This window comes from Amblyomma mixtum, chromosome 3 (genome assembly GCF_055824585.1).
Source record: "Amblyomma mixtum isolate Tamu chromosome 3, ASM5582458v1, whole genome shotgun sequence".
NCBI lineage: Eukaryota > Metazoa > Arthropoda > Arachnida > Ixodida > Ixodidae > Amblyomma > Amblyomma mixtum.
Genome location: NC_143014.1, coordinates 233,819,273 through 233,844,890, shown reverse-complemented (window position 1 = coordinate 233,844,890; position 25,618 = coordinate 233,819,273). Strand labels below are relative to the sequence as shown.

Genomic DNA, 25,618 nt, shown 5'->3' with positions numbered 1-25,618 from the left:
ATTAATCCGATTGCTTCTGGAAACTTAACAGCGAACACCACAACAGTAAAGATTATTTTTTTTAAAGCTATTGTGGCACACAGAGGTCACATGTCTATGTACAGAACATACAAACACATGCACAAAGCACACAGAGGTCACATGCCTATGTAAATAACAGACAAACACATGCACAAATGCATGCGCAAATGAATGCGTGAACAGGAAGCCTGCACTACCCACAGTCCCTGGCTCACATATTTATGATCTCTGCCACCAGAGTCTTTCCCAGGAGCACATCACTGAGTATGTCAGCAACACCGTCACAGTCTGCATACCCAACAATCCCGGCAAGTCGGCATGGCTTTGCCTGCAAGCAACAAAGAGAACATGGCAGAATGTCAAACCTTTTCTCACCACCACCCACGCCAGCACAAAATCCCTCTCTCACACAAAGGTCGGCCTCTCAGAGCTAGCCCATAGAGCACGTCGTTTAAGAAGACAGACAGCAAATTCCGAACACACAATGCAGTTGGTCTCTTATTCCTTTTAGCAGCAATAGCCACACCAGAGATGTTTGACCGCCAGATGCTCTAACTCTAGTTAAACATCGTAGCTGAAAATTCGACGGCAAGTAAAACACGAAAGGGTGTCACGTAAATAAAGCTTGTTACATGCGAGGCGTTCTGAATCTTTTTTGGCCTTGGGGAACCTGAATTTCTTCCTGGCTTCCATCCCTATCTGTTTAACATGCACAGAGCTGCATGGCCCGTCAACAAACGCCCAAATTCAATAACTGGCTGTACACTGCAAGAGTTTACTATGAGCAATTTCGAAACAGTCAGCCCCGAAATACAGTTGGTGAAGGAAAGACAGGGTTGAGGTATGCATGTATACGAGTGCTGGGGGAACCCAAAAAGCCCTCCAAGGGCAGAACCAAAGGCTTTCCCAGCAACCCAGTCTGATGCATGCAATACACCTGATGCTTTGGTCCTGCGAACTGCAAAAGGTTTGAAAAGGCTCTTGTAAATTGCAACCTTGCAACATTCGAACATATTTTCGGTCCCCTTTGAGCATGACTCGCCGAGGGAGACACTGTCACCACGTGCATTACCCTCCCCTGATAAGGAAGCGGGGCAAAGGTAGCGTCCAACTGCAACAGGGCTCGTAGTGTAAGAAAGCCTGTGATGCCCTCGTCAACGAAATAGCACTCGACCTGCAAGCCCAGATGAGCGGAATGTCAACCAGTCCAATACTCGTTTAAGCGCTGCCCTGTTTAAGAAAAACACCATGACCACATTTTTCACTCACGACAAGCCAGCTATGGAAAAAGAAAAACAGTAAAGGATGTCTTGTAGAGCAGGAAAATGGCGCTCGAGTGAACATCATTTTCAAATAATTTTTTCAGCTAAACTAAGAAACCTCGCATTGAAATGTTCCAGTATGTTCAATGACTATCGCTCCAGTGAATTTCCTTCGAAAGCAGTGAAGTGCTGCTTCCAGGAAGGAATGAAACGGTCTTGTAGACTTACAGCAATTTTCATCTCCAACATGGGATGCCATGCCTGCTTTGTGCTAGTAAGGCCAACACAGCTGGCTTGTAAACTGAGCGCCACCAGTGAGCACGAGCAAATGATGATGGGAACAAGAAACATGAACAAAAAGGGAAGCAGGTTTTAGAAATTTTATTAATGAAGTCACAATTCTGAAATCTTCAGGGAGCACTTTTTTTCTTTGTGCAGATCATAAATTCAGTTGAACCTCTTTACAACGGACAAATAGCAAGGGTCAGTCTTATGTACTGACGTGCTCCTACACTAACACCGGCGCCAAGCGGTACTTTTATAATTGAAGGCTATAAGCCTGTTGCCCAAGCCTATCAGCAGCAAAAATAGCTGCCTTCTTTTTTTTTTTTTGTCGTCTCGACGCATGGCGCTCGTGTGAACAGTTCAACTTCCAACTGCACTGCAGCCGCATGCACATAAGCTGGCAAGCTTCCTGCACAAATTTGCTGCAGGAAAGTAGTAAGCGCTCGGTAACTAGAAATAGCAAAACCAGGGAAATATTTCAATAAATGGTGCTCAGGGGTAAGGAACGAAAATTTCAGTGTACTGATCAAGAATTAAAATTTAAGCCTTCTCTACCATTTTACTGCAGAGCAGTCTTCGTAACACAAAGCAAGCCCTTAATTATAACAAAAGGAACCCCGATGTAGTGGCACGGCACCATATGAAACGCAGCCAACGAAGAACACACCTGATTTGGGCTCTAAATCAAATTGTTCAGGCGCCTGCAGCCGCAATCTTGAGCAAGAGAGAGATGGGGAGGGGGGCCTTTCTTCAGCACATCTTTAAGGAACAACAGAGAAGAGCAGCCAAGCCGCCCAAGAGAAGCTCTCTCACCCTCTGTCCTTCTTCGTGGAGAGCAACAGCCTGCGCTCGCAGCCAACGCCCCTCGTACAATGTGGCGCATAGCTTCCCCTCGCCAACCTCGACGCTGCCCCGGACGGCTGCTGTTCCCGCAGGGCCATTGTAGAAGGCAGCCATGTCTTGCAGAAGCCGGCTGTACTGCGCCTGTCCAACAACAGCAGATTAACACAATGCACATTCTCTTTGTGACACCGAATGGCTGTCTGTTGACCTTTGAGAGGCAAAACACTGCAATGCCAGTGGCGACTCCCGCGCATCATGTGTAAACACGCTACACAACTCTTTCTCAAGCACACTGCAAGATGCAAGCTTGGGGTAAAAATAGCACACTTTCACATGACGAGAAAGCAGGCCTGAAGGCCAAACTGCACCTTCGGTACCTAGCAACCCGGACCACCACCCAGTCCTTTACATTTATCGTAAAATAAAGCCCGTAGCAACCCTTTTCGGCAGTGTTACGTACAGTTCAGATCAACATCAACTACAGAGAGAACTCCAAATTACACTTACGTCGTAGTCGATGAACCTGAAGAACACGTTGTCAGTACTTGTGACACAGGTCACGAACACATCGACATAGTCGGCGATTGGGCCCGGCTCCCCTGTACAGCTGCTTGCAGAGCTGCTGCTGCGGTCGCTCGGCACACCGTGACCATTCTGCAGAAATTTTCAGAGGTATGAAGTCATCTTGCTCCCGTGGAGCACAGGGAGCATGCACCTAATGGTAGACCGCCCTGCATGGTGACTCCCATTAAACTACAGCAAATGCACTTCACGTTGACACCATCGGCAAATACATACAAAAGCAACTGGCCTATCTTTGCTCTAACAAAGCCATTAAAACATGCACACAGGCACCAAGCCGGCATCACCGATGTGCGGTGATGTCTTCAGTGATGTGCGCATTCTGGGCAAAAGCAATGACACTACTGCTAGGGAGTTGATAGAAGCATTTTTTATCAAAAAGAAAGGAGACTTGTGCATAAGCGACACATCAGTTGTATTGTATAACTGTGAAAAGAAATTCCTGGAGAGCACCTTATCATGTCGTTCTTGAGCTTTAGGTGACCCTCCTGTGCATGTGATGACAAGCTGTATAAGTAAACTTCATGGATGCAATAAAATCAGTTGGAACTTGGCGCTTCATCCTGTTACCTTCATATATGTCTCGTCTGTCTTTGCACCTAAAAACTATTTAATTATTAATGGCAGTAATCTGGTTTTGCACTGTAAAGAGTGTGGTTGTGTGCAATTTTTGGATAACTAAAGCCCTTGCTCGTTTGGCAAACTGTAGCAGGTCTAACAAAACCAAAAGGTCAGGTCAAGCAAAGAACAGAATTCATGAAATAAATTTTTGCTACCTGCCTGCTGCACCCATACAAGAAAGCGTGAAGTGAAGGGAAAACACTGTCAGCTGTGAAGAGTGCTTTCCAAAACTCTATAAGTTCAGCAGGCCAGGAGGTTCTCTGAAAACCACTGTTGAACAACTTCTACCTAAAAACAAATGTACAGGGTGAATTCATCGGAAACACCAGCTGTGCACACTGCAATGGCTTACGAAAAAATTCAAGGAGGCCTGCCTGCCAAGGGGCTACTTCCATACATCGTCAAACGGCCAGCACACGTACAGAGCAGTACCACCGAGTAGGTTTCCTCAGTGCTGTAGCTATCAACCATCGTGAAACAAATGCTTGACAGGTCCAACAAGTCTATGCAGTAATGCATCCGGATTTTCACAGTTCCCTCAACTCCATTATTTTTTCTCTAAGTTCACAACCAACTGCAGACCTAAGGCAAAACACAACACTTCCATAATATTCAGCAACAAGGCATATACGCCTGCAAACAACAAATGAAATAGCTCAGGGTAGCCCTGCTCAAATAAACAGAAATCAGGTAATCATAGTTAACTGACAAAGTACTATTCCATATTTTCATCAAGACCTGGAACAAAAAGAAGCCATCGACAATATATTATGCATGCAGTCACTGAATTTCATGCAACCAATACAATTTACGCCACATGATTACTTGTAAATTCCGGGGTTTAACGTCCAGAAGCGATATATGGGCAACGAGGGTCGCTATAGTGGAGGGCTCCGGATTAATTTGGACGACTAGGGGTTCTCTAACGTGCCCTTACTTAAGACAGCACACAGGAGTCTTTGTATTTCGACTTTTAACGACGTGCGCCGCCGCGGACGGCGTCAGCTTGCGAACGGCAAACGAACGCACAGCCACACAGCCATTACGACGGGTTTCAAGATCACTTCATGATAATGGGCACTGCACATTCTATTCCGCCATTATAATCATAACCAACGACTTCTTTACATGAGTGTCACTGGCAGTCATCAAATTAAGTTCAATACGAACATTCGCAAGGACAGAACAGAGTTGTTTGCAACAATAAAATTCCTATCGGTATGTAATCGAGCACACTTCAATATGTAGAAAAAATTCGCGCCTTTTCTACCCGTGTGTAAACAAAGCGTGGTCGCTTTGAAGCTATGTCACAAATGATGACACTTGATTTTTTTATGGTTCCAATTTATGGACGACTTTCTTAAGAAAGCAGCTCATTGAGGATGCTGCAAGAACAACATAGCGGTACCCACTGAACGAGAACTCAAACGCTTGGAAACGCCCTGTTTTCGTACATCGAACGTTACACTTTAGTATGAAAACACTGGCTGAGACAGCTTTGTGATTTGCAAACCAAAGGAGGAACGCACAGCCGACGGTTGAATGAGGCGCATTGGCAACTTAGCCGCAGTAAGGTTGACGCTTTCAACACACGAGAGAATTGGAAGGCGACTTACTTTTGCTGAAAACGAGGTGCACCTTTCAGCGCAGTCCTGGTAGTAAAAGACATCGCGGGAAAACTGCAAACAGCAGCGTGAAATGAAGCGCCTACAAGCCATAGAGTTTCTATTACCTAGAGGGAAAGCTGGCAGCGTGTTTTTTTTTCTCAGCGCAAGCCCAGCCAGGCCACTGCTCATTGGCTCGCTGAACTGTGCACGTCACTTCCGCTCCGATTAGTACGCAAGCATTAAAAGTAAATGGCTGTTCTAAAGAACTATCTACAGAAACGTTTCATATGCATGTAAAATATAATGGATCTTTTAGAAACTAGATTTGAACGTTTAGTTTGGTCACGTGACTAGATTGCAATCACGTGACATGACGTCACTTTTGTCAACAGTTAAAATGGCCGCTTTAAAGGTCGTCGCGGCTGGTCGCGGTGTCTTCGGGCAGTTGTAAGCAAGTGATTCCAAGACCAGTGCAAGCCGCCTAGTTGGATCCAGGATACTTGCCCCTGAATGGTTAAAGTGCGCCGATTCCAAGGTGCTATGTAAGCCGCGCGGTTGGATGCTAGATATGCGTATTGCATTGGTTTTCAAACCGACGTAGTACCTATGCGGTGGCGATGTCACGAAGCGTTTGCGGCCGTGTTGCAAGCGTTTCTAATTCCTGTGAGGATCACCACGGACAGCGACGATCAACAGCTGCTCACCTTAGAGAAAGGAGGCTGCTCATGGTGAATTTCCTGTGCGTGCATAAGCTACACAGCACAGTGACAGTGTCCGAGAAGTGAAAGTGGTTGCGGTCGGAGCTAGTGCTTCTCCGCCGAGGCAGAGAAATACGCACGTGCGAAGGCTCACTACGCACGCAGTGTTTTCCGAATGCTGAAATGAACTTGGCGTTGTGCAGCTAATCGTACTGGTTACAGTGATCGCGACCGAAGCGAGCGTTGTTATACGCATCTCTTTTGCAATGACTGTCAGCAGGGAGGAAGCCTGTTTACATATTACAGTGATAACTACTGTGCACTGCTAGGGAAACGCTCGTCCCATCCTGATCGTCCTTTTTGCGCCTTCCCTTCGCCAGTATTTTTTTTCTATCAAAAATGCAAAACCACTGCTGTGTGCTATTTTGAATCGCTCACTAATAATTTAAAATATATAACCTTGCTATTTGAAAAATGTGATTTTGTAATTATGACGGTTGTTAGCAGCTTGTACTGCAGCCTGGCTTGTTCCACTCAGTGTGTTCGGCCCGATAGAGGATTCGTGTGCACAGTGTGCAAGTTAGCCTGAATGCAACTACTGTGCGCATATATTTATTTATTTGGAACACTGCCAGCTTCTGGCTAAAACTTTAGCAGAGGGGCATTACATGTATCATAGTAAAGGATAGCATTTCTAAAAGCGGCTGTGCAAACGACATATTTATACGCCGTGATATTGCTTGAAATAGAGGAAAGTTCTCGATGACCACATTATGCATAATAGAGCATTTTATTGGTTTGCCCAAGTGAACGAGTCAGTAGGCACTTTATTAGATCAATTTATTTTGATATTTATTATACCTCAACGGTCCTAAGTAGCAATACCTGAGCGGTGAACTTTGACATGATGAGGCAAGTAGGAGCTTGATGAGTTCGCAATGTACTAATAAGGGAATAATTACTCATTAGTATCCAAGCGCAGCCATGCAGCTGCAAAGAAAAGCTTTGTAGCTCTTTTCGTAGCCGTATGGCCGTGCTTGGGTGGATGCCAATGAGTAATGACTGCCTTATTAGAAATCATTTCAACCTTGAGGGATTCGTCTAAAATATTGGACCAACACCGCTCCCATTTCGAGCTCGCCCCATCATATGCTAGCCATCCCGGTTCGCGCACTTGGTAGGGGAACTGCCCCGGTGAGGCAGTAGTCCTGCGTTCGAACCCCAGACTAGGGTAACTTTTCCTCTAACTACAAAGTTTCTGTGAACCTGAGTAGCTTTCTTTTGTAGCCGTATGGCTACGGTTGGGTGGGTGATAATGAACAATTACTTCCTTATTGCAAACGTTCTCCACACTGGGGGATCCCTCAAAAATATTGAACTTACATTGTCATTAACTGCATGGATTTCTACAGTGACCAGTTCGAAGGACAATAGGTTAGTAAGCGTAGCCTTGCGAGATGGAAGACCATTCTAGCCTTTCGTGGCAAAAACAAAATTGAATCTTGAAATGCAATGGCATAAGCTAAGGGAGGGACAGTGCTTGTGCAGCTAGTGCAGAAGGAACCATGAGCAGGAAAAGATTAGTTGGTTATGTGACAGTAAAGAGCAAAAAAAACCCGCAGTTTCTGCATGAGACAAAGAAATTAGAAGATTCATCTTTAGTGCTGTGACGCTGAAGCTTCTACAATAGTCTGAGAGAATAAAACAAGCAGCTCAGTTCTGAATTCATCCCAGGATCTGAGAAAAATTAGATTTGTGCCATGTGGCATAACAATATTCTGCTGATGCTGCACAGGAGATTTGAATGCAAGCAACATGGAAGACCGTGACACTAAGGACATGCTATGGTGTAAATATCCTGGGCTGTGGGTAGTTGTATAAGGAAGGATTGTTAGGTGAGACCATGTTACATTGTCAGCGAGTTTGAGTATCCACTGAGATATGTGACATTTACTACGTCATTTCCGTTCCTCAAAAACCAATTTTTTTTTTCAGTATGCAGTGAATATGTCTTTCTCAGTAAGGCCTTATAAGTAGGCAAGATGTAGTTATCCTGAAAGTAAAAAACGTTGGTGCATTCTTAATAACATTAGCAAACAGGCTAGTCGAGATCATCCGAAATATTGTTCTGAGAATTGAAATACTGTTATTGATTGCAGAGGGCAGACTCCATTGTTGTCAATGAAGGCATGTTAGGAAACACTGAAAGGAAGGTCATATTGTATTTAATAAAACCTCGGGCCCAAGGGCAATGCCTTGGGGACGCCCGAGATTGCAGGAAAAAAGCAGGACGCGTAAGAATTAGTATGGGAATTCTGTCGACGGCTGGCTGTTAAAGCTTGGAATCAGTTTAGAGCAATTGGATCCAAGTTATAGCATGAGAAAATACACCTTATTTATATAAATGAGGGATTTTATCACACGCTCTTTCAAAGCCCAGAAAAAAAGCGTTAAGGGGGATGTTGCCGTTCAGGGAGAATGAGAGCAAGTTGGCTATCGCAGGAACGCTTTCTAAAGCCTTGCCAATTTGGATGAAACAACTTAATCGGCCAAAACATTATAGCACCACAAGAGTATAAAATATGTTTACAATTGGGTGAACATGCCAACGGCACAAATAGGGTCATAGGTGCTGAATGATGACTGGCAAGACACATACAGGGGCCAAGCTATGATGAGACATGCAGAAGATATATGTACACACTGTGTCCTGTCCTGCTGTTGCATTCTCCAGGTTTCACAGGGCTTCAGTGTGCTGTCGGGTGAACTGCTGGAAAGACAGCATGTCGACGAGCTACTAAGGGCGAGAATGACAGAACAAGAATTTCTACTGGGTGCGGCATGGTGGTGTTCTTTCCTGTTGTTGGATCCGCCTAGTTGGATCCAGGATACTTGCCTCTGAATGGTTAAAGTGCGCCGATTCCAAGGTGCTATGTAAGCCGCGCGGTTGGATGCTAGATATGCGTATTGCATTGGTTTTCGAACCGACGTAGGACCTATGCGGTGGCGATGTCACGAAGCGTTTGCGGCCGTGTTGCAAGCGTTTCTAATTCCTGTGAGGATCACCACGGACAGCGACGATCAACAGCTGCTCACCTTGGAGAAAGGAGGCTGCTCATGATGAATTTCCTGTGCGTGCATAAGCTACACAGCACAGTGACAGTGTCCGAGAAGTGAAAGTGATTGCAGTCGGAGCTAGTGCTTCTCCGCCGAGGCAGAGAAATACGCACGCAGTGTTTTCCGAATGCTGAAATGAACTTGGCGTTGTGCAGCTAATCGTACTTGTTGCAGTGATTGCGACCGAAGCGAGCGTTGTTATACGACGTTGTTTCTGTTACGTATCCATCACCGATTTTGATCGTGCTTCGTGTAGGTACTGTGCTTCGAAACTGCTGTGTGTGCGTCGTGACGCGATCTTAACTGCGTGGCCGTCGAACTGTTTTCTTCCGCGACAACAACAGCGTCGCCATTCTCCGGCGTGTTGCTGCTTCATACAGTACATTTTGTGATTATGGATGCTCGGGTTACGACGTGCGAAAACATCGGTGTGTAGTGCAGTGGTCTCTTGTGGTGCGTCGTTTTTTTTTTTTATTTCCTGCCTGCTGTGTGGACCTATGTCTGCAAAAATATTTGCGTGAAGAATTGGTGACAACACAAACTTCTCTGCATGATGGTGGGCTGAGCCAGAGGAGTAGTTCTGGGTTTAGGTTGTGACATGGTGCACTCCGTTTAAAAAGTGCTATAGCATTGTGGGCTGCGGAGAGGCATCTGTGAGTCTATAATGTAAGCTTGCGACTCTGTTCTTTATTGTTAAGCAGCTTAATTTATTTTGTGCAATGAGTAATCTGAGCCAGGATGTGAGTCGCCGAGCACTGACACCACTTTTGACACCAGAAAAAGAAGTGCTTTGGCATCCAGAATGTGTGTGAGCAGGAGGTGTCGCTGGGCCTGGCAGTTCATGGGTTAACACAAAACTCTCTGCACACAGTGCGGCAAGCAGTATGATGGCAATGGGCCTTTTTCCAGTGGTGTGTCCCTCTAGCGGCCGCCACTTGCAAACCGAGTTGGGGGGCAAGCCTAGAAACGCCTTTCCCTTCTGTGTGTTGAGCGTGCGAAGCAAGCGTGTGTCTTGTGACCGCGTACACGGCGCGTCAGATCCCCATCGACATCAGCTGCAACGTTCCAACATCGATGACACTTGTGTCAGCGGGCAGCACTACAGTCGGTGTCGGCCCGACCATGGCCTCCCCTGCCCCCATGTCCGTTGTCGGCTCGCACCCTGCATCATTCACCCGTTGCGCAGTAGCCAGGCTCGTCCACCTGAGCCAGCGCACTCCACCCGACGGCTCTTCCCGGCCCCTGACATGAACTTACCGGACCTTGTAGCGACCCCGTGGAGACACTGTTCCTCTAGCTGCCTGCTTGCCTGCTGTGGCTACTCCATCTCTGCCCGGCACGGGCTGTTCAGAACTAGAAGCCTGCCGCGCTGGTCATCTTGCTCTGGTGCTCCGCTGTGACCCCGCAAATCCTCAACAACGTTTTGAAGTGACTCGGGCTATGAGGGGCGCCGTAGTGGAGGCCTGCGGATAATTTTGGCCACCCGGGGATTTCGACCACAATACACAGGACTCTAGCGTTTCGTCTCCATCGAAATGTGACCGCAGCGGACGGGATCGAATTCGCATCTTTTTGGGTCAGTAGCCGAGTGCTATGACCACTGAACCACCGTGGCAGCCGAAAAATGGAAGTGCCAGAGACGTAGTCAGGAAGGCAGCACCACTGATGCCTTCAGGAAGCTGCTGCTTCACTGCTGCCATCATACTCCACTGTTTGAAGTCAAGGAGCAGAGACTTTCTGAGAAGGCCGTTACTAGTCTGCAGCAATGAGAACGAGAATCTCACTGTACTGTGTCAAGTGTGCAAAAGGAAAAAAAAGCGATGACCGCAGCAGCAGTTATCAAACCTGCATCTTTAGCGGACTTCTTCGCCTAGACTCTTAATGGGGTAGAGGCTCAAGTATTGTGGAATTTAGGACACCAAGAAAGACTGTGCTGGCAGGCCATCAAGGGAAGTGTTCATAGTGCAATATGCTACTGCCAGGTAGTGGTATGTAATCTCGCTCAGAGTGCTGTCTCACAATCATTGCATTGCATTGCAAGACAAGTTTATGTCCTGTTACAACCCTGCTGGCGACGCGTTTGACCATCCGTTGACCCCCGTTGAAAAAAAGAAAGGATGCCTGGCTGTGAAAGTGCCTGCGGAGATTTTCCCACTCTTTGCGGGGGGGTTCCCTTTGACAGGTTCCCAGCTAGAAGGACATCTGGGGCAGCAACTGACGATGGACAAACGACAGAGGAAGAAGGGAACGGTGCCTTCAAGCAATTAACCATGTCCAACAGGAGCCGGCCCGAATCAGAGATTGCCGCAGTTGTGGCCCACGGCCCCACATGAATCACCGGTGTGCTGCTTGCAAGACTGTTGCACCTCAGTAGGAAATAGCGGCAGACTTGTGATTTCTCCTCTCCTATTCCCACGAGTGCCTCTGCTTGCTACATGCTTCGCAACTTTTCTCATCTTGAAGAAATGTGCCATGTATTGCATTGGCCACCGCCTGGTGAAGGGGCAGACCTTAGGGGATTTAAGGAGCGTGCAGAGTGAGAATAAACACTCTGGGCCCTGGTGACAAGGCTCATTCAGTCGCTTGACGCATGAACTCCTGAGTTTTTGACTGTTCGTAAATTATGTAAATAAGTTTCACCAAAGGTGCCACTAAACCCACTTGTTATCATTTTCCCAAACTTCAAGTTCCATCTTTTCCTTGGCTCAAACACACTACCCACTAGAGCCCGGGTTCGAGGTAGCCCCTGCCCCACAACAGTCCTTTCTTATCTCTGTGCTAAATACCTTGCAACCTACCACCTGCAGCATGGTCATGGTGCGTGTGCTCACAAAAACCGACATGGCTGCACTATACTAATCCTTGTCGCAGCAAAGGAAATGTTACTGCTCTTTTTCATAGTTGCAACATAAAAAATTGTACTGCAGTTTTAACATACACAGCTTGACTGGGATCGCACACAGAAAAGCATAACCTGATTTGGCAATGTACATATACCAGTCTCCAGTACTGCAGTTCAGTACTAAATCCCTGTCAGAAATTGACCCCCCCCCCAAGCATCTGAGACAAACAGACATAGCCGTCTGGTGTGGCACCTACAAGCACTTTAACTGTGTTGCCATGCTTATAGGGTGAGAAAGTTTGGCGCTGTGCATCCACTGATGACGGTGTCTGCAACCTGATCTCTGTGCCATCAATAACCATGTGCGTGTCCCGAAAGTTTAAAAATTGTTTCGGAAGATTTTGCTGCACTTCAGCTAGCAATGGCACACGGGTAATGGCACGCAAGGCTTTGTGCATAAACAGCACCCACTTAGAAAAGGTCTTGCTCACGTAAGATTGGGTCATGCCAAAATTGCGTGCAAGTTCCTTAATGGGCATCCCTGTTCGAAGCCTTACCAGCACCATGAAAAAATCATCGATGCTGCCAAGTGCGCGTGATGGCCCTTTGGATGACTGAGGCATGGCACTGTTCAGAGCAGTGTACAGCCCTTTGAAAACTTCATATGAAGGCAGCCCCGTATAATGTTTACATTCACTAGGCTGCTGAAGTGTACTAGTGGTCAGCAGCCTTTGTTTCACACACTCGTATTGCTGCTTCCAAAATGCAGCCATGCCTTGCGACTTGGCAAGGGCTGCTTTTGTGGCTGCCAGTTCTTTGCGTACATCTGCAGCCTCAATAGCTGCGGGAAGGTGAACCAATGTCACCGAAGCCTCTGGGGAAAAAAGAAAGAAAACAGGCACCGTCTAGCAATGAGAACACACCACAGCTTACAAACCCTTCGTGGAGAGAGATCACATGTCATAAATATCAAAAGTTGTGCAGAGTAAGTGCACAATTGAAGGCTGTACTCTGCTCACATGATGAAGTAAAGTTTTACTGTGACAAAAAACAAGGCATATTATGAAAGCTGACTGAGGCACAGGCTAGCACTGCTTAATTTTGCCACCTGTGCACATAAATTGTCTAATACTAAGAGCTATTTGTGATAGTTTTAACAAAAACAATGAATCAACCTTACTAGTAACAATGAATGCATTGACGTGCATAGGTCGGCAAACTCACTCGGGCTCATTTCAAATCATGATCCGAGTTGTGAGTCCGCGCTCACATTCAGATCGTGATCCGAGTCCTGTTCAGTCCGGTAGAACACGAGTTTCCTGTGCACTCATAATATTGACTGCACTTTTGGTTGAGATGATGTAGAGCAACTTCACTGTTTGATGGTATATAATTTTTGTGACAGCTGCACCCTAGAACATTACTAAAAGATGAGTGATCAGTCTCCATGCTTGGTCTCGTCAGATATTAGCTGTGGCTTGCTATATAGTGGTTCTTCTAGTTCTCCCTTGCTTGTTTTTTTAATTGGTTGGCGAACACATGTAGCAGCCTTAGATCTTTACATCCCGCGAGCGACTGCAGGCCTCTGAGCAGGGCGTGCCTACTGGCTAGCTGCAGTTGAGAGCTCATCGCATAACTGCGTTTTTAACCCCTTTTTTTGCCATTTTAGGCGCATAACTCTGGCCGTTCGGCGCAAAAACGCCTGAGCTCTTCGATGTGTGGGCTTATAGGAGTCTGAGTCAAGGTGAGCCTGGGTGAGCCATTAGTTGAAATGTGCAAGTGAGCCCGAATGAGTGAGCACAGATGGAGTCATGAGTCGAAATGAGTTCAGTCCAAGCAGGTCATGAGTTGCAATGAGTGAGCCCAGGTAAGGCATTGCTGCAGTTATGAACAACTTCTCCGCTAAAGACATACGCCGTCCTTATAGTCTACAAAGAGTACACTATCGGATATTAATTACATTACCGGCCCAACTGTTTCTTGCTAGCAGCTGCCGTTGCACAAGCCTTCTTCCAGAATACCTCCATCAGTACAATACAATCTGCACAACTACATCTTGTAACACAGAGCTGAACTAGAGGTCGATCCATCAAATGAAAACATGGTTTTTCATACTTTGCGACAGGATTTTTTTCCAGTAATGAGCCAAAATGGCAGTATGCTGCACAGAACCCGAAAAAAGGCAAGGAAGTTCCATAATGCCACATTTAGGCATTTGTCATGATTTTTAGTCAAATGCCTAAATTTACAGTCCATAGTTATGAGGTGGCCCTAGTCTGCTTTTGTGATCTCATCCAGTGTTAAGTTGGTACCGTTGATGACCAAAAAGTTGGTCTTGCACCAGGTCTAACTATTTCATGGTGCAATATTAAGTTGCAAGTTTACCACTAGAAAAGACAAACAACTCGCCTATTTCTGTAACGGAGCGCATGCCATGTGTGCCTGGAGAGAAAAAAGAAGAATCATTAGGTGTTGAAAGTGATGATCACATGGCACCACTTCATTCGCAGTGTGTCTTACACGGGTCTGCAGCCCTGGCAGCATGATCTCCTGAAGCAGGTGCTGCCCCGACATTTGCAACGTCCAAGGTTTCTGGAAAGTCCACAGTGCAGACAATGTTAGCTCTAGAATAGAATGCGAACCAGCTGTTTCCACAAAAAGAATATGTGCACACTAATGTTCGAAACACAAAAGTGTGCACATTAGTTCAAAATATGTGGTTTTGACTATTAGGGGTACTTTGCAGCACTAGTGAATAATGTAACTAAACTACAGAATGTTTCTTAGGCTTTTCAGGTATGAAGTGGTCATAATTACATCACAGTAAAGTGACATTTGTACTAAATTTTTTACCTGGAAGTGGCAAATCAATACCACACTCGTCATGCAAACAAGCCATGCAAACAGCAGCCAGCCTCCAACTGCTAGCCAATCTGTTACAGTGTCACCTGTGACAAAGGCCACAAGTTGTACAGACAGAAGTATTGTATATGTGAAGGACCCTAGGAAGGAAAAATGATTGCGTGTGATGGTCCCAACTGTACCACAACATGGTTTCACTTCAAATGTGTGGGCCTAACTAGAGCGCCAAAAAGTGTCAAGTGGTTTTGTAGTTCGTGCAAGACGGCATCCATGCAAGCTTAAGCAAGAACGCTAGTCATATGCACATAAAAACATTTGTTATTGAGCTGACAAGGGAAGGGAAAAGAGGGGCTCCGTATGACATACATGACGGCAGCCAACAGCCACTAAAACCAAGGAGCATAGAGGATGTTTTTTATTTTTGATATTACTTGTTTTATAATTCGGGGAATGGTCAGTCACATTCCGCCGGTGGGATTGGAACCTGAAAGGTTGAATTCCACCGTGGGCTCGGATCTCACCGGCAGGATGTGTTTTTTTTTTTATCCTGCTTTCTAATCAACCACCATTCCGCGAATTAAAAAACAAGTATATCTAAAATAGAAAACATCCCCTTGTGCTCCTTAGTTTCGGTGGCTGTTGGCTTCCGTCATGAACATTTGTGATAAGCGTTCTGTGATAATTGTGAACTCAGTTGCTGGTTGCGAGATGTGGACTGCATGGTTGATCTCACTTTATTGCAATTCAAAAGTTCCTTACATACACATGCTTCACTCCTGCCTCGCACATGCTATGCTGGTAAAAGTCAGCTCCACAAGGATCTCGGGCAAAACAAGCCGAGCTGTTTGGCCGCTGCCCCACACATTCCTTACGACCAGAGTGGCCACTAGCAATGCCCGAACCCGACCACATTTCTATGGAGGCGAAACGCAAAGGCACCCGTGTGCTGTGCAATGTCAGTGCATGTTAAAGATGCTCTGGTGGACGAAATCATTCCGGAGCCTTCCACTACTGCACCTTTTCCTTCCTTTCTTCTTTCACTCCCACCCTCCACCCTTCCCTTATGGCACGGTTTGGGTGTCTAACAAAATATGCGACAGATACTATGCCATTTCCTTTCCTCAATACACAATCATGTCCAGAGACACTGAAGCAGACTAAGTTAGAGTGGACAAAAGTACACATCTGTCTTGGAACAATCAACTGCATGCGCTTTTTATGCAGTTATGTAGTGTCGTTTTGTGCTTTGCATCAATAGCTGCTTCATTTGGTGTGCCTGTACAGTACGGTCCAGTGTTAAAGGGAACATGCGATCGCGTGGCCTCTGCACTTCATGAAGCCGTGCTGCCCACATGCGGCGAGATTAGGCGACATCAGGAGCATGCACGGAAAGACCAGCCGGTGTGTTTACTGTGTATGCACTTTGTGCCGACAATTCCCACCAGTTCTGGGCGGCAGCGTTCCGCAAAGTGCGGAGGCCACACGATCTCATGTTCCCTTTAACACTAGACCAGACTGTACATAGTAATATTTGTCTGCTGTTTCCCGAGTTGTTTGTTCCTTCATTTTTCAGCCAATAAGCCAAGGTTCTCTCAATGGCGGCTGCTTCAGTGGTGAATTCCGCGACCGTTGTCGGTGGATTGCGGGTGAGACCGCCGAAAAGTGCCTCTTTAGCACCACGCATCAGAAGCTCCACCTTCTCCTCTCCCATGTCAGGATCGACTGGTCGAAAAAGGCGCTTCATATCTTCTACATATGCGGTCACTGACTCGTTCGGGTGTTGGATGCGTGACTGTAGGAGCAGTTGAGCTCTTTCTTTCCTGATGATGCTCGTGAAGGCCTTCAGGAACTCCCGTTTGAATAATTCCCACGTCGCTAGAGAAGCTTCGTTGTTTTCGAACCAGGTTCTCGCTGGTCCTTCCAAGGCGAAGAAAACATGGCTCATCTTTGTCTGGTCGTCCCAACTGTTGAACACGGCGACACGCTCAAACTGTTCCAACCATTCCTCGGGATCCTCGCCCGGTGAAGCGCTGAATGTGGGCGGCAGTCGGGGCTGGTGTAAAATAATGGGGGCTGGTGTCGTAGCCATGGCTGAAGTCGAAACAGAAAATGGCGGTCGTCGAACAGAAATGGCGGTCGCCGAACAGAAAATGACAGCCGCTGTCGGCCGTACTCTTTTTAAAGCTGATAGCGAACCTTCGAGATAAAGCTTTAGAAGTTACTAGAACATTGTGGCGCAAGCTAGATCAGCTCCGTCCGGATGCGATCAATCGAGATAATCCTAGGCGCGTCTTGCATTACAAACGAAGCGATAAAGCGGCGTGCCGGCAGCCTTGAAGCATGAACAAACAAACACAACAAACAAACGCTACAAAGATTCGCGGCAATATGGTATCTGATTACAGCCTCAAGCATTCATGGTGGCCTCCCCCTGACTTCAACAGTTAACTTCTCCTTAGTCAAATGGCACAACAGAATTGCAGAGGTTTGTGAGTGCACAACAAACACGTGCTCCCTTGTCAATCTGAGACTTGCCGTGCTCATCACAATTTAGGAACTCAACGGGCAAACTGCCTTTCAGGATGGTGTACTTATTTCTGACCATGCCTATGACCCGCTCAACATGTATCCTTACGTTGGCGATTTCCCTTGTCCGCTCAACATCATCACTGCAAAGTTGCCTTTTCCCTTTCGTAAAAGCAGGTGCAACAAGTGTTGCATGGCACATGCCTACACTTTCTGCAATTAAAAATCCCATGCCAGCCAGCACAAGGTCACCGTACTCTAGAAGATTCAGGACACCACATTCTTCTGTTATTGATTTATCACTGGCACGGCCTCCATATGCATCGGAAAGAAAAGTGACTGCCCCCTGCGGACTAATCCCCAACAAAAATTTCACGGTGTTGTGGTGCTTATAATGAGACCACGTCTCAGCACGAGGAAGGTAGGAGCTAGGCCTATCAATGTTAATCTCAAAGCAGTCCAAAATCACTCGGACCTTTACGCCAAAGCTGTCGACAAAGACCACCGGCATTGTCTTCATGACCTGCTCTTTGTCTGGCGAACGTACCAATGGACCAATGCGGTTGAAAAACACTACCAACCATCTTTCAAAGATGTGCGACGCTGTTGGCTGTGAAACGTTAAAACAGTAGGCAAGGTCCTGCAGTTGACAGCCCAGCCTTAGTCTCATCAAAAAAAGAATAATTTCTTGAAATTGTGAGAGGGAATGTTTAGCCGAATGCGAAACGTGACCTTTTAACAGTCGGAACACTGAAATTAACATGAAAAATGTCGGAAGGCCTGTATAAAAAGCAACTTTCGCATCATTGTCCTGCAGGCTTTCTTCGGTGAACCTTGCTGATTTAACAGCGTCTTGACATGCACCCAGCTGCAACTGGAGTCGTGCCACGGTCTCCTCAAGTTCGCTGATGTCCTCATTGGACATGTCCGTCTGGCAGGCAGCATCTATTTACAGAAGAGAACAACAAAACAAATGAGGGAAGTGATGGGAGGCTTTTTTTTCTAAAATGCCATGAAGTTAGCACAAACAAGTAAAAAATAAATAAAACATTAAATATCTGCTAAACACACATGTCACCACATCACAGGAAACAAGTCAATTTTTTTTTGTTTTTGCACTTATCAGCGCTAGTTTAGCCTCAAGAGTTTACGTACCAACATTTTCGTTCAGTTCCTGATCTGGTGAACAAGGTGCAGACTCTTCAATGGGAAGAGTACAACTGATTGCTGCAGAGGGAGCAGGACTTGTGTTTGCGTAGAGAGAAGCACAGACCGCTGCAGAGGGAGCAGGACTGGTCGCTGCTGTTGGTACAATGGGAGCGGCACTGGTGACTGCTGCAAAGAAACATAGCACAGGGTAGTGATTTACCGACTTCGTAAAACAATCAAAATAAATAGTGGAAGGTGTAGTGGCGTGGCACTTACCAATGCTGAAAAGCTGACTTTGCGAACGTGCCTTTCGACGACTGTACCATTCTCTGGTGCTAGTTTTGGCATCATACCCCAAATGCTTCGATGGGGCCCAGTCAGGATTGCAGTCGTCAAAGAGAGTTGATGGATAGCCTGAAACGTACAGATTATAGAACATACAATTCTTCGCATGCACCGTTCGTTAAATTGTGGCGTAGTGAAATCGGCCATTCCGCATAGACCAACGCTCTGCTGAAAGCAAGGCTTGCATCCTTGATGCGAAAACATTTACACTGTCAGGAGCGGGCAACGTAAAGGTAACCCAGGTGCGTAAACTGCATACCTGATAAAAAGTGTCGGGAACACACTCTGTACTTGTCTGGACATTCGGCGACACCCCTCCTGTTGAGGCGAGCAATCCACTCACGCCGCCGCCGTTCCGACAGCTGCTTCGTCTTGCCGCACTCATGAACGCGCACCTTCGGAATCTTAAAGAATTGAAAGTTGATTAGGTTGTTGCCTTCCTGCTTTGCCTTTTTCTTCTCAGCTTTAGTATAGGTGCTGCTTTTGCAGCCTACAACGGCGCAATAAACCATGGCTGGCAGGTAAGCACACCGGCCAGTTGCACGCGCTGCTTTTCTTGTCTGCTTGTTATTGCTTCAAAATGGCGCATTACCCAGAGTGCATTGCGACTTCCGCCTGCCTGTCGCTATCGATGCCGGTTATGCATACTGCCTATAATGAATCTTTGAGAAACTAGATTTGAACGTTTAGTTTGGTCACGTGGCTAGATTGCAATCACTTGACATGACGTCACTTTTGTCAACAGTCAAAATGGCCGCTTTAAAGGTCGTCGCGGCAAGTCACGGTAAAGTGTCACGGTTACAGGTTCTAGAGCACTGTATCACGGTGTTTTCGGGCAGTTGTATGCAAGTGGTTCCAAGACCAGTGCAAGCCGCCTAGTTGGATCCAGGATACTTGCCTCTGAATGGTTAAAGTGCGCCGATTCCAAGGTGCTATGCAAGCCACGCGGTTGGATGCTAGATATGCGTATTGCATTGGTCTTCAAACCGACGTAGGACCTACGCGGTGGTGATGTCACGAAGCGGTTGTGGCCGTGTTGCAAGCGTTTATAATTCCTGTGAGGATCACCACGGACAGCGCCGAGTAACAGCTGCTCACCTTGGAGAAAGGAGGCTGCTCATGGTGAATTTCCTGTGCGTGCATAAGCTACACTGCACAGTGACAGTGTCCGAGAAGTGAAAGTGATTGCGGTCGGAGCTAGTGCTTCTCCGCCGAGGCAGAGAAGTGCGCACGTGCGAAGGCTCACTACGCATGCAGTGTGTTCCGAATGCTGAAATGAACTTGGCATTGTGCAGCTAGTCGTACTGGTTGCAGTGATCCCGACCGAAGCGAGCGTTGTTATACGCATATCTCTTTTGCAATAACTGTCAGCAGGGAGGAAGCCTGTTTACATATTACAGTGACAACTACTGTGCACTGCTAGGAAACGTTCGTCCCATCCTGTCTGTTCTCTCGTGATCGTCCTTTTTTGCGCCTTCCCTTGGCCAATATTTTTTTTTTCTATCACAGGTGTAAAACCACTGCTGTGTGCTATTTTGAATAACTCACTAATGATTTAAAACATATAACCTTAGCTATTTGAAAAATGTGATTTTGTAATTATGACGGTTGTTAGCAGCTTGTACTGCAGCCTGACTTGTTCCACTCAGTGTGTTCGACCCGATAGAGGATTTGTGTTAAAACTTCTCTCTCTGGTTAAAACTTTAGCAGAGGGGCATTACATGTATTATAGTAAAGGATAATATTTCTAAAAGCGGCTGTGCAAAGGACATATTTATATGCCGTGATATTACTTGAAATAGAGGAAAGTTCTCGATGACCACATTATGCATAATAGAGCATTTTATTGGTTTGCCCGAGTGAACGAGTCAGTAGGCACTTTATTAGATCAATTTATTTTAATATTTATTATACCTCAACGGTCCTAAGTGGCAATACCTGAACGGTGAACTTTGACATGGTGAGACAAGTAGGAGCTTGATGAGTTCACAATGTACTAATAAGGGAATAATTACTCATTAGCATCCAAGCGCAGTCATACAGCTGCAAAGAAAAGCTTTGTAGCTCTTTTTGTAGCCGTATGGCCGTGCTTGGGTGGATGCCAATGAGTAATGACTGCCTTATTAGAAATCATTTCAACCTTGAGGGATTCGTCTAAAATATTGGACCAACACCGCTCCCATTTCGAGCTCGCCCCATCATATGCTAGCCATCCCGGTTCGCGCACTTGGTAGGGGAACTGCCCCGGTGAGGCAGTAGTCCTGCGTTCGAACCCCAGACTAGGGTAACTTTTCCTCTAACTACAAAGTTTCTGTGAACCCGAGTAGCTTTCTTTTGTAGCCATATGGCTACGTTTTGGTGGGTGATAATGAATTACTCCCTTATTACAAACGTTCTCCACACTGGGGGATTCCTAAAAAATATTGGACTTGCATTGTCATTAACTGCATGGATTTCTACAGTGACCAGTTCGAAGGACAAGAGGTTATTAAGCATAGCCTTGCGAGATGGAAGACCATTCTAGCCTTTCGTGGCAAAAACAAAATTGAATCTTGAAATACAATGGCATAAGCTAAGGGAGGGACAGTGCTTGTGCAGCTAGTGCAGAAGGAACCATGAGCAGGAAAAGATTAGTTGGTTATGTGACAGTAAAGAGCAAAAAAAAAACCTGCAGTTTCTACATAAGACGAAGAAATTAGAAGATTCATGTTTAGCACTGTGACGCTGGAGCTTCTACTGAGAGAATAAAACAAGCAGCTCAGTTCTGAATTCATCCCAGGATGAGAAAAATTAGATTTGTGCCATGTGGCATAACAATATTCTGCTGATGCTGCACAGGAATTTTGAATGCAAGCAACATGGAAGACGGTGACACTATCCTGCTGAAAAAAAGTTCTATGATGCAATAACCTCATAGATCATTCATCATAGAATATCATACAATCTGTATGATATATCATACAATTAGTATGATATCCTATGACATCTCTATGATGACTGTATGATTTTACAGTAATGCATGACATTTTAATGATAATTTTCTATGATTTGTATTATAAGTCTATGAAATTTGTATGATAAACTGTATGAGTTTATTGCATCATAGAACTTTTTTCAGCAGGGTAAGGACATGTCCTGGGCTGTGGGTAGTTGTATAAGTTGTATAAGGTAGTTGTATCAGGAATTGCTTCAAAGCGACCTAAACAGGATTGAAAGCCGGTGTTCCACATGGCTAATGACGCTCAATGTAACAAAATGCAAATACATGCAGGTATCACGCAAGCGCACTAATATCGACTACGCGTATTCACTCAGTTCAACCAACCTCACTAAAGCCGAATCATACCGGTATCTTGGCATCCATATCACGAGCAACCTCACTTGGTCCGAGCACATCACGAAGATTGCTGCTGATGCATCGAAAACACTCGGCTTTATCAGACGTCCCCTCAGTTTCTCCCCTTCTTCCATTCGCAGCCTAGCCTACAAAACTTTCATCCGTAGCAAACTTGAATTTGCATCCCCAATATGAAACCCACATCAAGCCTACTTAATAGCCAACCTAGAAGCCGTCCAAAACCATGCAGCCCGCTTTATTTCCTCCAACTATGACACCCGCTCTAGCATTACCAAAATAAAATTATCTGCCGACATCGAGCCTCTTGTGCATAGGCGTAAAATTGCCCGTTTATTGCATAAATTGTACTATTGTTTTCCCTCACTTCGAGACTCCCTTCTGCTCCCTCCCCTCCGAACATCACGCCGTCTTTTCAACTCCATGAGCATCCTAAGACTCCATAGCTCCTCAAACGCATTTAAGAAGTCATTTCTGCCTCTTGCCATTGAAGAATGGAATTCACTACCCGAATGTATTGTCACCGAACGCGATGCTCTTAAATTCCGCCAAATGCTGTCATTTCACTTGAAATCCCAATGTGGTTGACTGTTGCCTTTGCGTTTTATTTTTATGTTATGATTGTTTGATCTACTACTGCACCTGTCTACCTGATTTATAAACGTGTATTTGTTTTTTGCTCTTCCCCAAGCAACGATTGTTTCACTGTATGCTTTTTTCACTGTTTTTTTTTCACTGTTTCACTGTATATTTTTTTTTTGACCTAATAATGTCATTACTTGTTTCGATGTTCGCCCCCCCCCCTTATGTAATACCCCTGCAGGGGTCTTTAAGGGCCAATAAATGATGATGATGAAGGATTGTTAGGTGAGACCATGTTACATTGTCAGCCAGTTCGGGTATCCACCGAGATATGTGACAGTTACTACGTCATTTCCTTTCCTCAAAAACCAATTTTTTTTTTTCAGTATGCAGTGAATATGCCTTTCTCAGTAAGGCCTTAAGTAGGCAAGATGTAGTTATCCTGAAAGTAAAAAACGTTAGTGCATTCTTAATAACATTAGCAAACAGGCTAGTCGAGAGCATCCGAAATATTGTTCTGAGAACTGAAATACTGTTATTGATTGCGGAGGGCAGACTCCATAGTCGTCAATGAAGGCATGTTAGGAAACACTGAAAGGAAGCTCATAATGTATTTAATAAAACCTCGGGCCCAAGGGCAATGCCTTGGGGACGCCCGAGATTGCAGGAAAAAAGCAGGACGCGTAAGAATTAGTATGGGAATTCTGTCAACGGCTGGCTGTTAAAGCTTGGAATCAGTTTATAGCAACTGGATTCAAGTTATAGCATGAGAAATTGCGCCTAATTTATATAAATGAGGGATTTTATCACACGCTCTTTCAAAGCCCAGAAAAAAAAGCATTAAGGGGGATGTTGCCGTTGAGGGAGAATGAGAGCAAGTTGGCTATCGCAGGAATGCTTTCCAAGGCCTTGCCAATTTGGATGAAACAACTTAATTGGCCATAACATTATAGCACCACAAGAGTATAAATTATGTTTACAATTGGGCGCACATGCCAACGGCACAAATAGGGTCATAGGTGCTGGGTGATGACTGGCAATACACATACAGGGGCCAAGCTATGATGAGACAGGAGGCTATCTTCATGGCATGCACAAGATATATGTACACACTGTGTCCTGTCCAGCTGTTGCATTCTCCAAGTTTCACAGGGCTTAAGTGTGCTGTTGGATGAACTGCTGGAAAGACGGCATGTCGACGATGTACTAAGGATGAGAATGACAGAACAAGAATGGCTACTGGGTGCGGTGGTGGTGATGTTCTTTCCTGTCGTCTTTGTTCCTTGTAGTTTCACTAGCTCCACAGGCCTTGTTTTCCTATCCGCTGTTTCAAAGTGGTGTCAGGTAAAGCCAATTGTTATTCTACAACCACGAAACTGCTGTGCCATACAACATTCTTTTAATCAGCTTTCATAATTTGCAATGGCAAATTTACTTCATAAGTCGCCTAGGCAAATAACACAGCTGAATAACTTGTGTCATCATCAGGACTAAAATAACTATAATTTAATTTATACGGTCATGCCTCGTTAACACAGACCCCATTATGGATTCAAATTATGGACAGTATTTCTGGGGGCAAAACTTTTTCAATGCACTCACACCTCAATAACATGGAAACTCGCTCATGACACAGTAGACAGAGTGAAAATAAATACAGCTCTTTGTCGCATAATTGTGCAGAGCGCAAAGACTGTTAAGACTTCTTGAATTTGAGTAGATAAGTCAAGCACAGCCTGAATCATATGCTTTTTTTACACTGTAATTGCCATCATACTGCTTGTCGCACTGTGTGCAGAGAGTTTTGTGTTAACCCATGAACTGCCAGGCCCAGCGACTCCTCCTCCTCAAACACTTTCTGGATGCCAAAGCACTTCTTTTTCTGGTGTCAAAAGCATTATCAGTGCTCGGCGACTCACATCCTGGCTCAGATTACTCATTGCACAAAATAAATTAAGCTGCTTAACAATAAAGAACAGAGTCGCAAGCTTACATTATAGACTCACAGATGCCTCTCCGCAGCCCACAATGCTATAGCACTTTTTAAACGGAGTGCACCACAACCTAAACCCAGAACTACTCCTCTGGCTCAGCCCACCATCATGCAAAGAAGTTTGTGTTGTCACCAATTCTTCACGCAAATATTTTTGCAGACATAGGTCCACACAGCAGGCAGGAAATAAAAAAAAACGACGCACCACAAGAGACCACTGCACTACACACCGATGTTTTCGCACGTCGTAACCCGAGCATCCATAATCACAAAATGTACTGTATGAAGCAGCAACACGCCGAAGAATGGCGACGCTGTTGTTGTCGCGGAAGAAAACAGTTCGACGGCCGCGCAGTTAAGATCGCGTCACGTCGCACACACAGCAGTTTCGAAGCACAGTACCTACACGAAGCGCGATCAAAATCGGTGATGGATACGTAACAGAAACAACGTCGTATAACAACGCTCGCTTCGGTCGCAATCACTGCAACAAGTACGACTAGCTGCACAACGCCAAGTTCATTTCAGCATTCGGAAAACACTGCAGGTATCCTGGATTCAACTAGGCGGCTTGCACTAGTCTTGGAACCGCTTGCTAGCTTACAACTGCCCGAAAACACCGGGACTGCCGTGACGACCTTTAAAGCGGCCATTTTGACTGTTGACAAAAGTGACGTCATGTCACGTGATCGCACTCTTGGGTCTGCTCGTGTGCGCCTAGTCATGTGACCAAACTAAACGTTGAAATCTAGTTTCTCAAAGATTTGTTATATTTTGTATGCATATGAAACGTTTGTATAGATAGTTTTGTAGAACAGCCATTTACTTTTAATGCTTGCGTACTAATCGGAGCGAAAGTGGCGTCCACAGTACAGCGAGCCAGTGAGCAGTGGCCTGGCTGGGCTTGCGCTGAAAAATAAACACGCGG

At 45.6% G+C, this 25,618-nt stretch overlaps 2 protein-coding genes across 10 annotated transcripts in view; both read right to left on the bottom strand.

The window, feature by feature from the left end:
* LOC149354042 (uncharacterized) overlaps nt 1-6,187 on the bottom strand; it is a 43,503-nt gene extending 37,316 nt beyond the window's left edge. For 3 of the 9 annotated variants that reach the window (XR_016291141.1, XR_016291142.1, XR_016291144.1), the window contains exons 1-4: nt 5,231-5,662; nt 2,919-3,065; nt 2,382-2,552; nt 237-349 (exon numbers count right to left, since the gene is read on the bottom strand). Coding sequence is in view for 1 of the 9 variants with exons in the window: in XM_089583016.1 (XP_089439142.1) it covers nt 237-349; nt 2,382-2,552; nt 2,919-3,065; nt 5,231-5,410 (611 nt within the window). In the remaining 8 variants the exon portion in view is untranslated. Of the gene's footprint in view, nt 1-236; nt 350-2,381; nt 2,553-2,918; nt 3,066-5,230 lie in introns of all 9 variants that reach the window. The other 6 variants (XR_016291147.1, XM_089583016.1, XR_016291145.1 and 3 more) reach the window with 4 other exon arrangements.
* A 9,269-nt stretch (nt 6,188-15,456) lies between these two features.
* Nucleotides 15,457-25,354, bottom strand: LOC149354041 (uncharacterized). The gene is made up of 4 exons (XM_089583015.1): nt 19,020-25,354; nt 18,692-18,829; nt 18,422-18,601; nt 15,457-18,211 (listed from the first exon to the last, which is right to left on the bottom strand). The coding sequence occupies exons 1-4, from the start codon at nt 19,270-19,272 to the stop codon at nt 17,196-17,198; spliced, it is 1,587 nt and encodes a 528-aa protein (XP_089439141.1). The 5' UTR covers nt 19,273-25,354; the 3' UTR covers nt 15,457-17,195.
* Nucleotides 25,355-25,618: the final 264 nt, after the last annotated feature.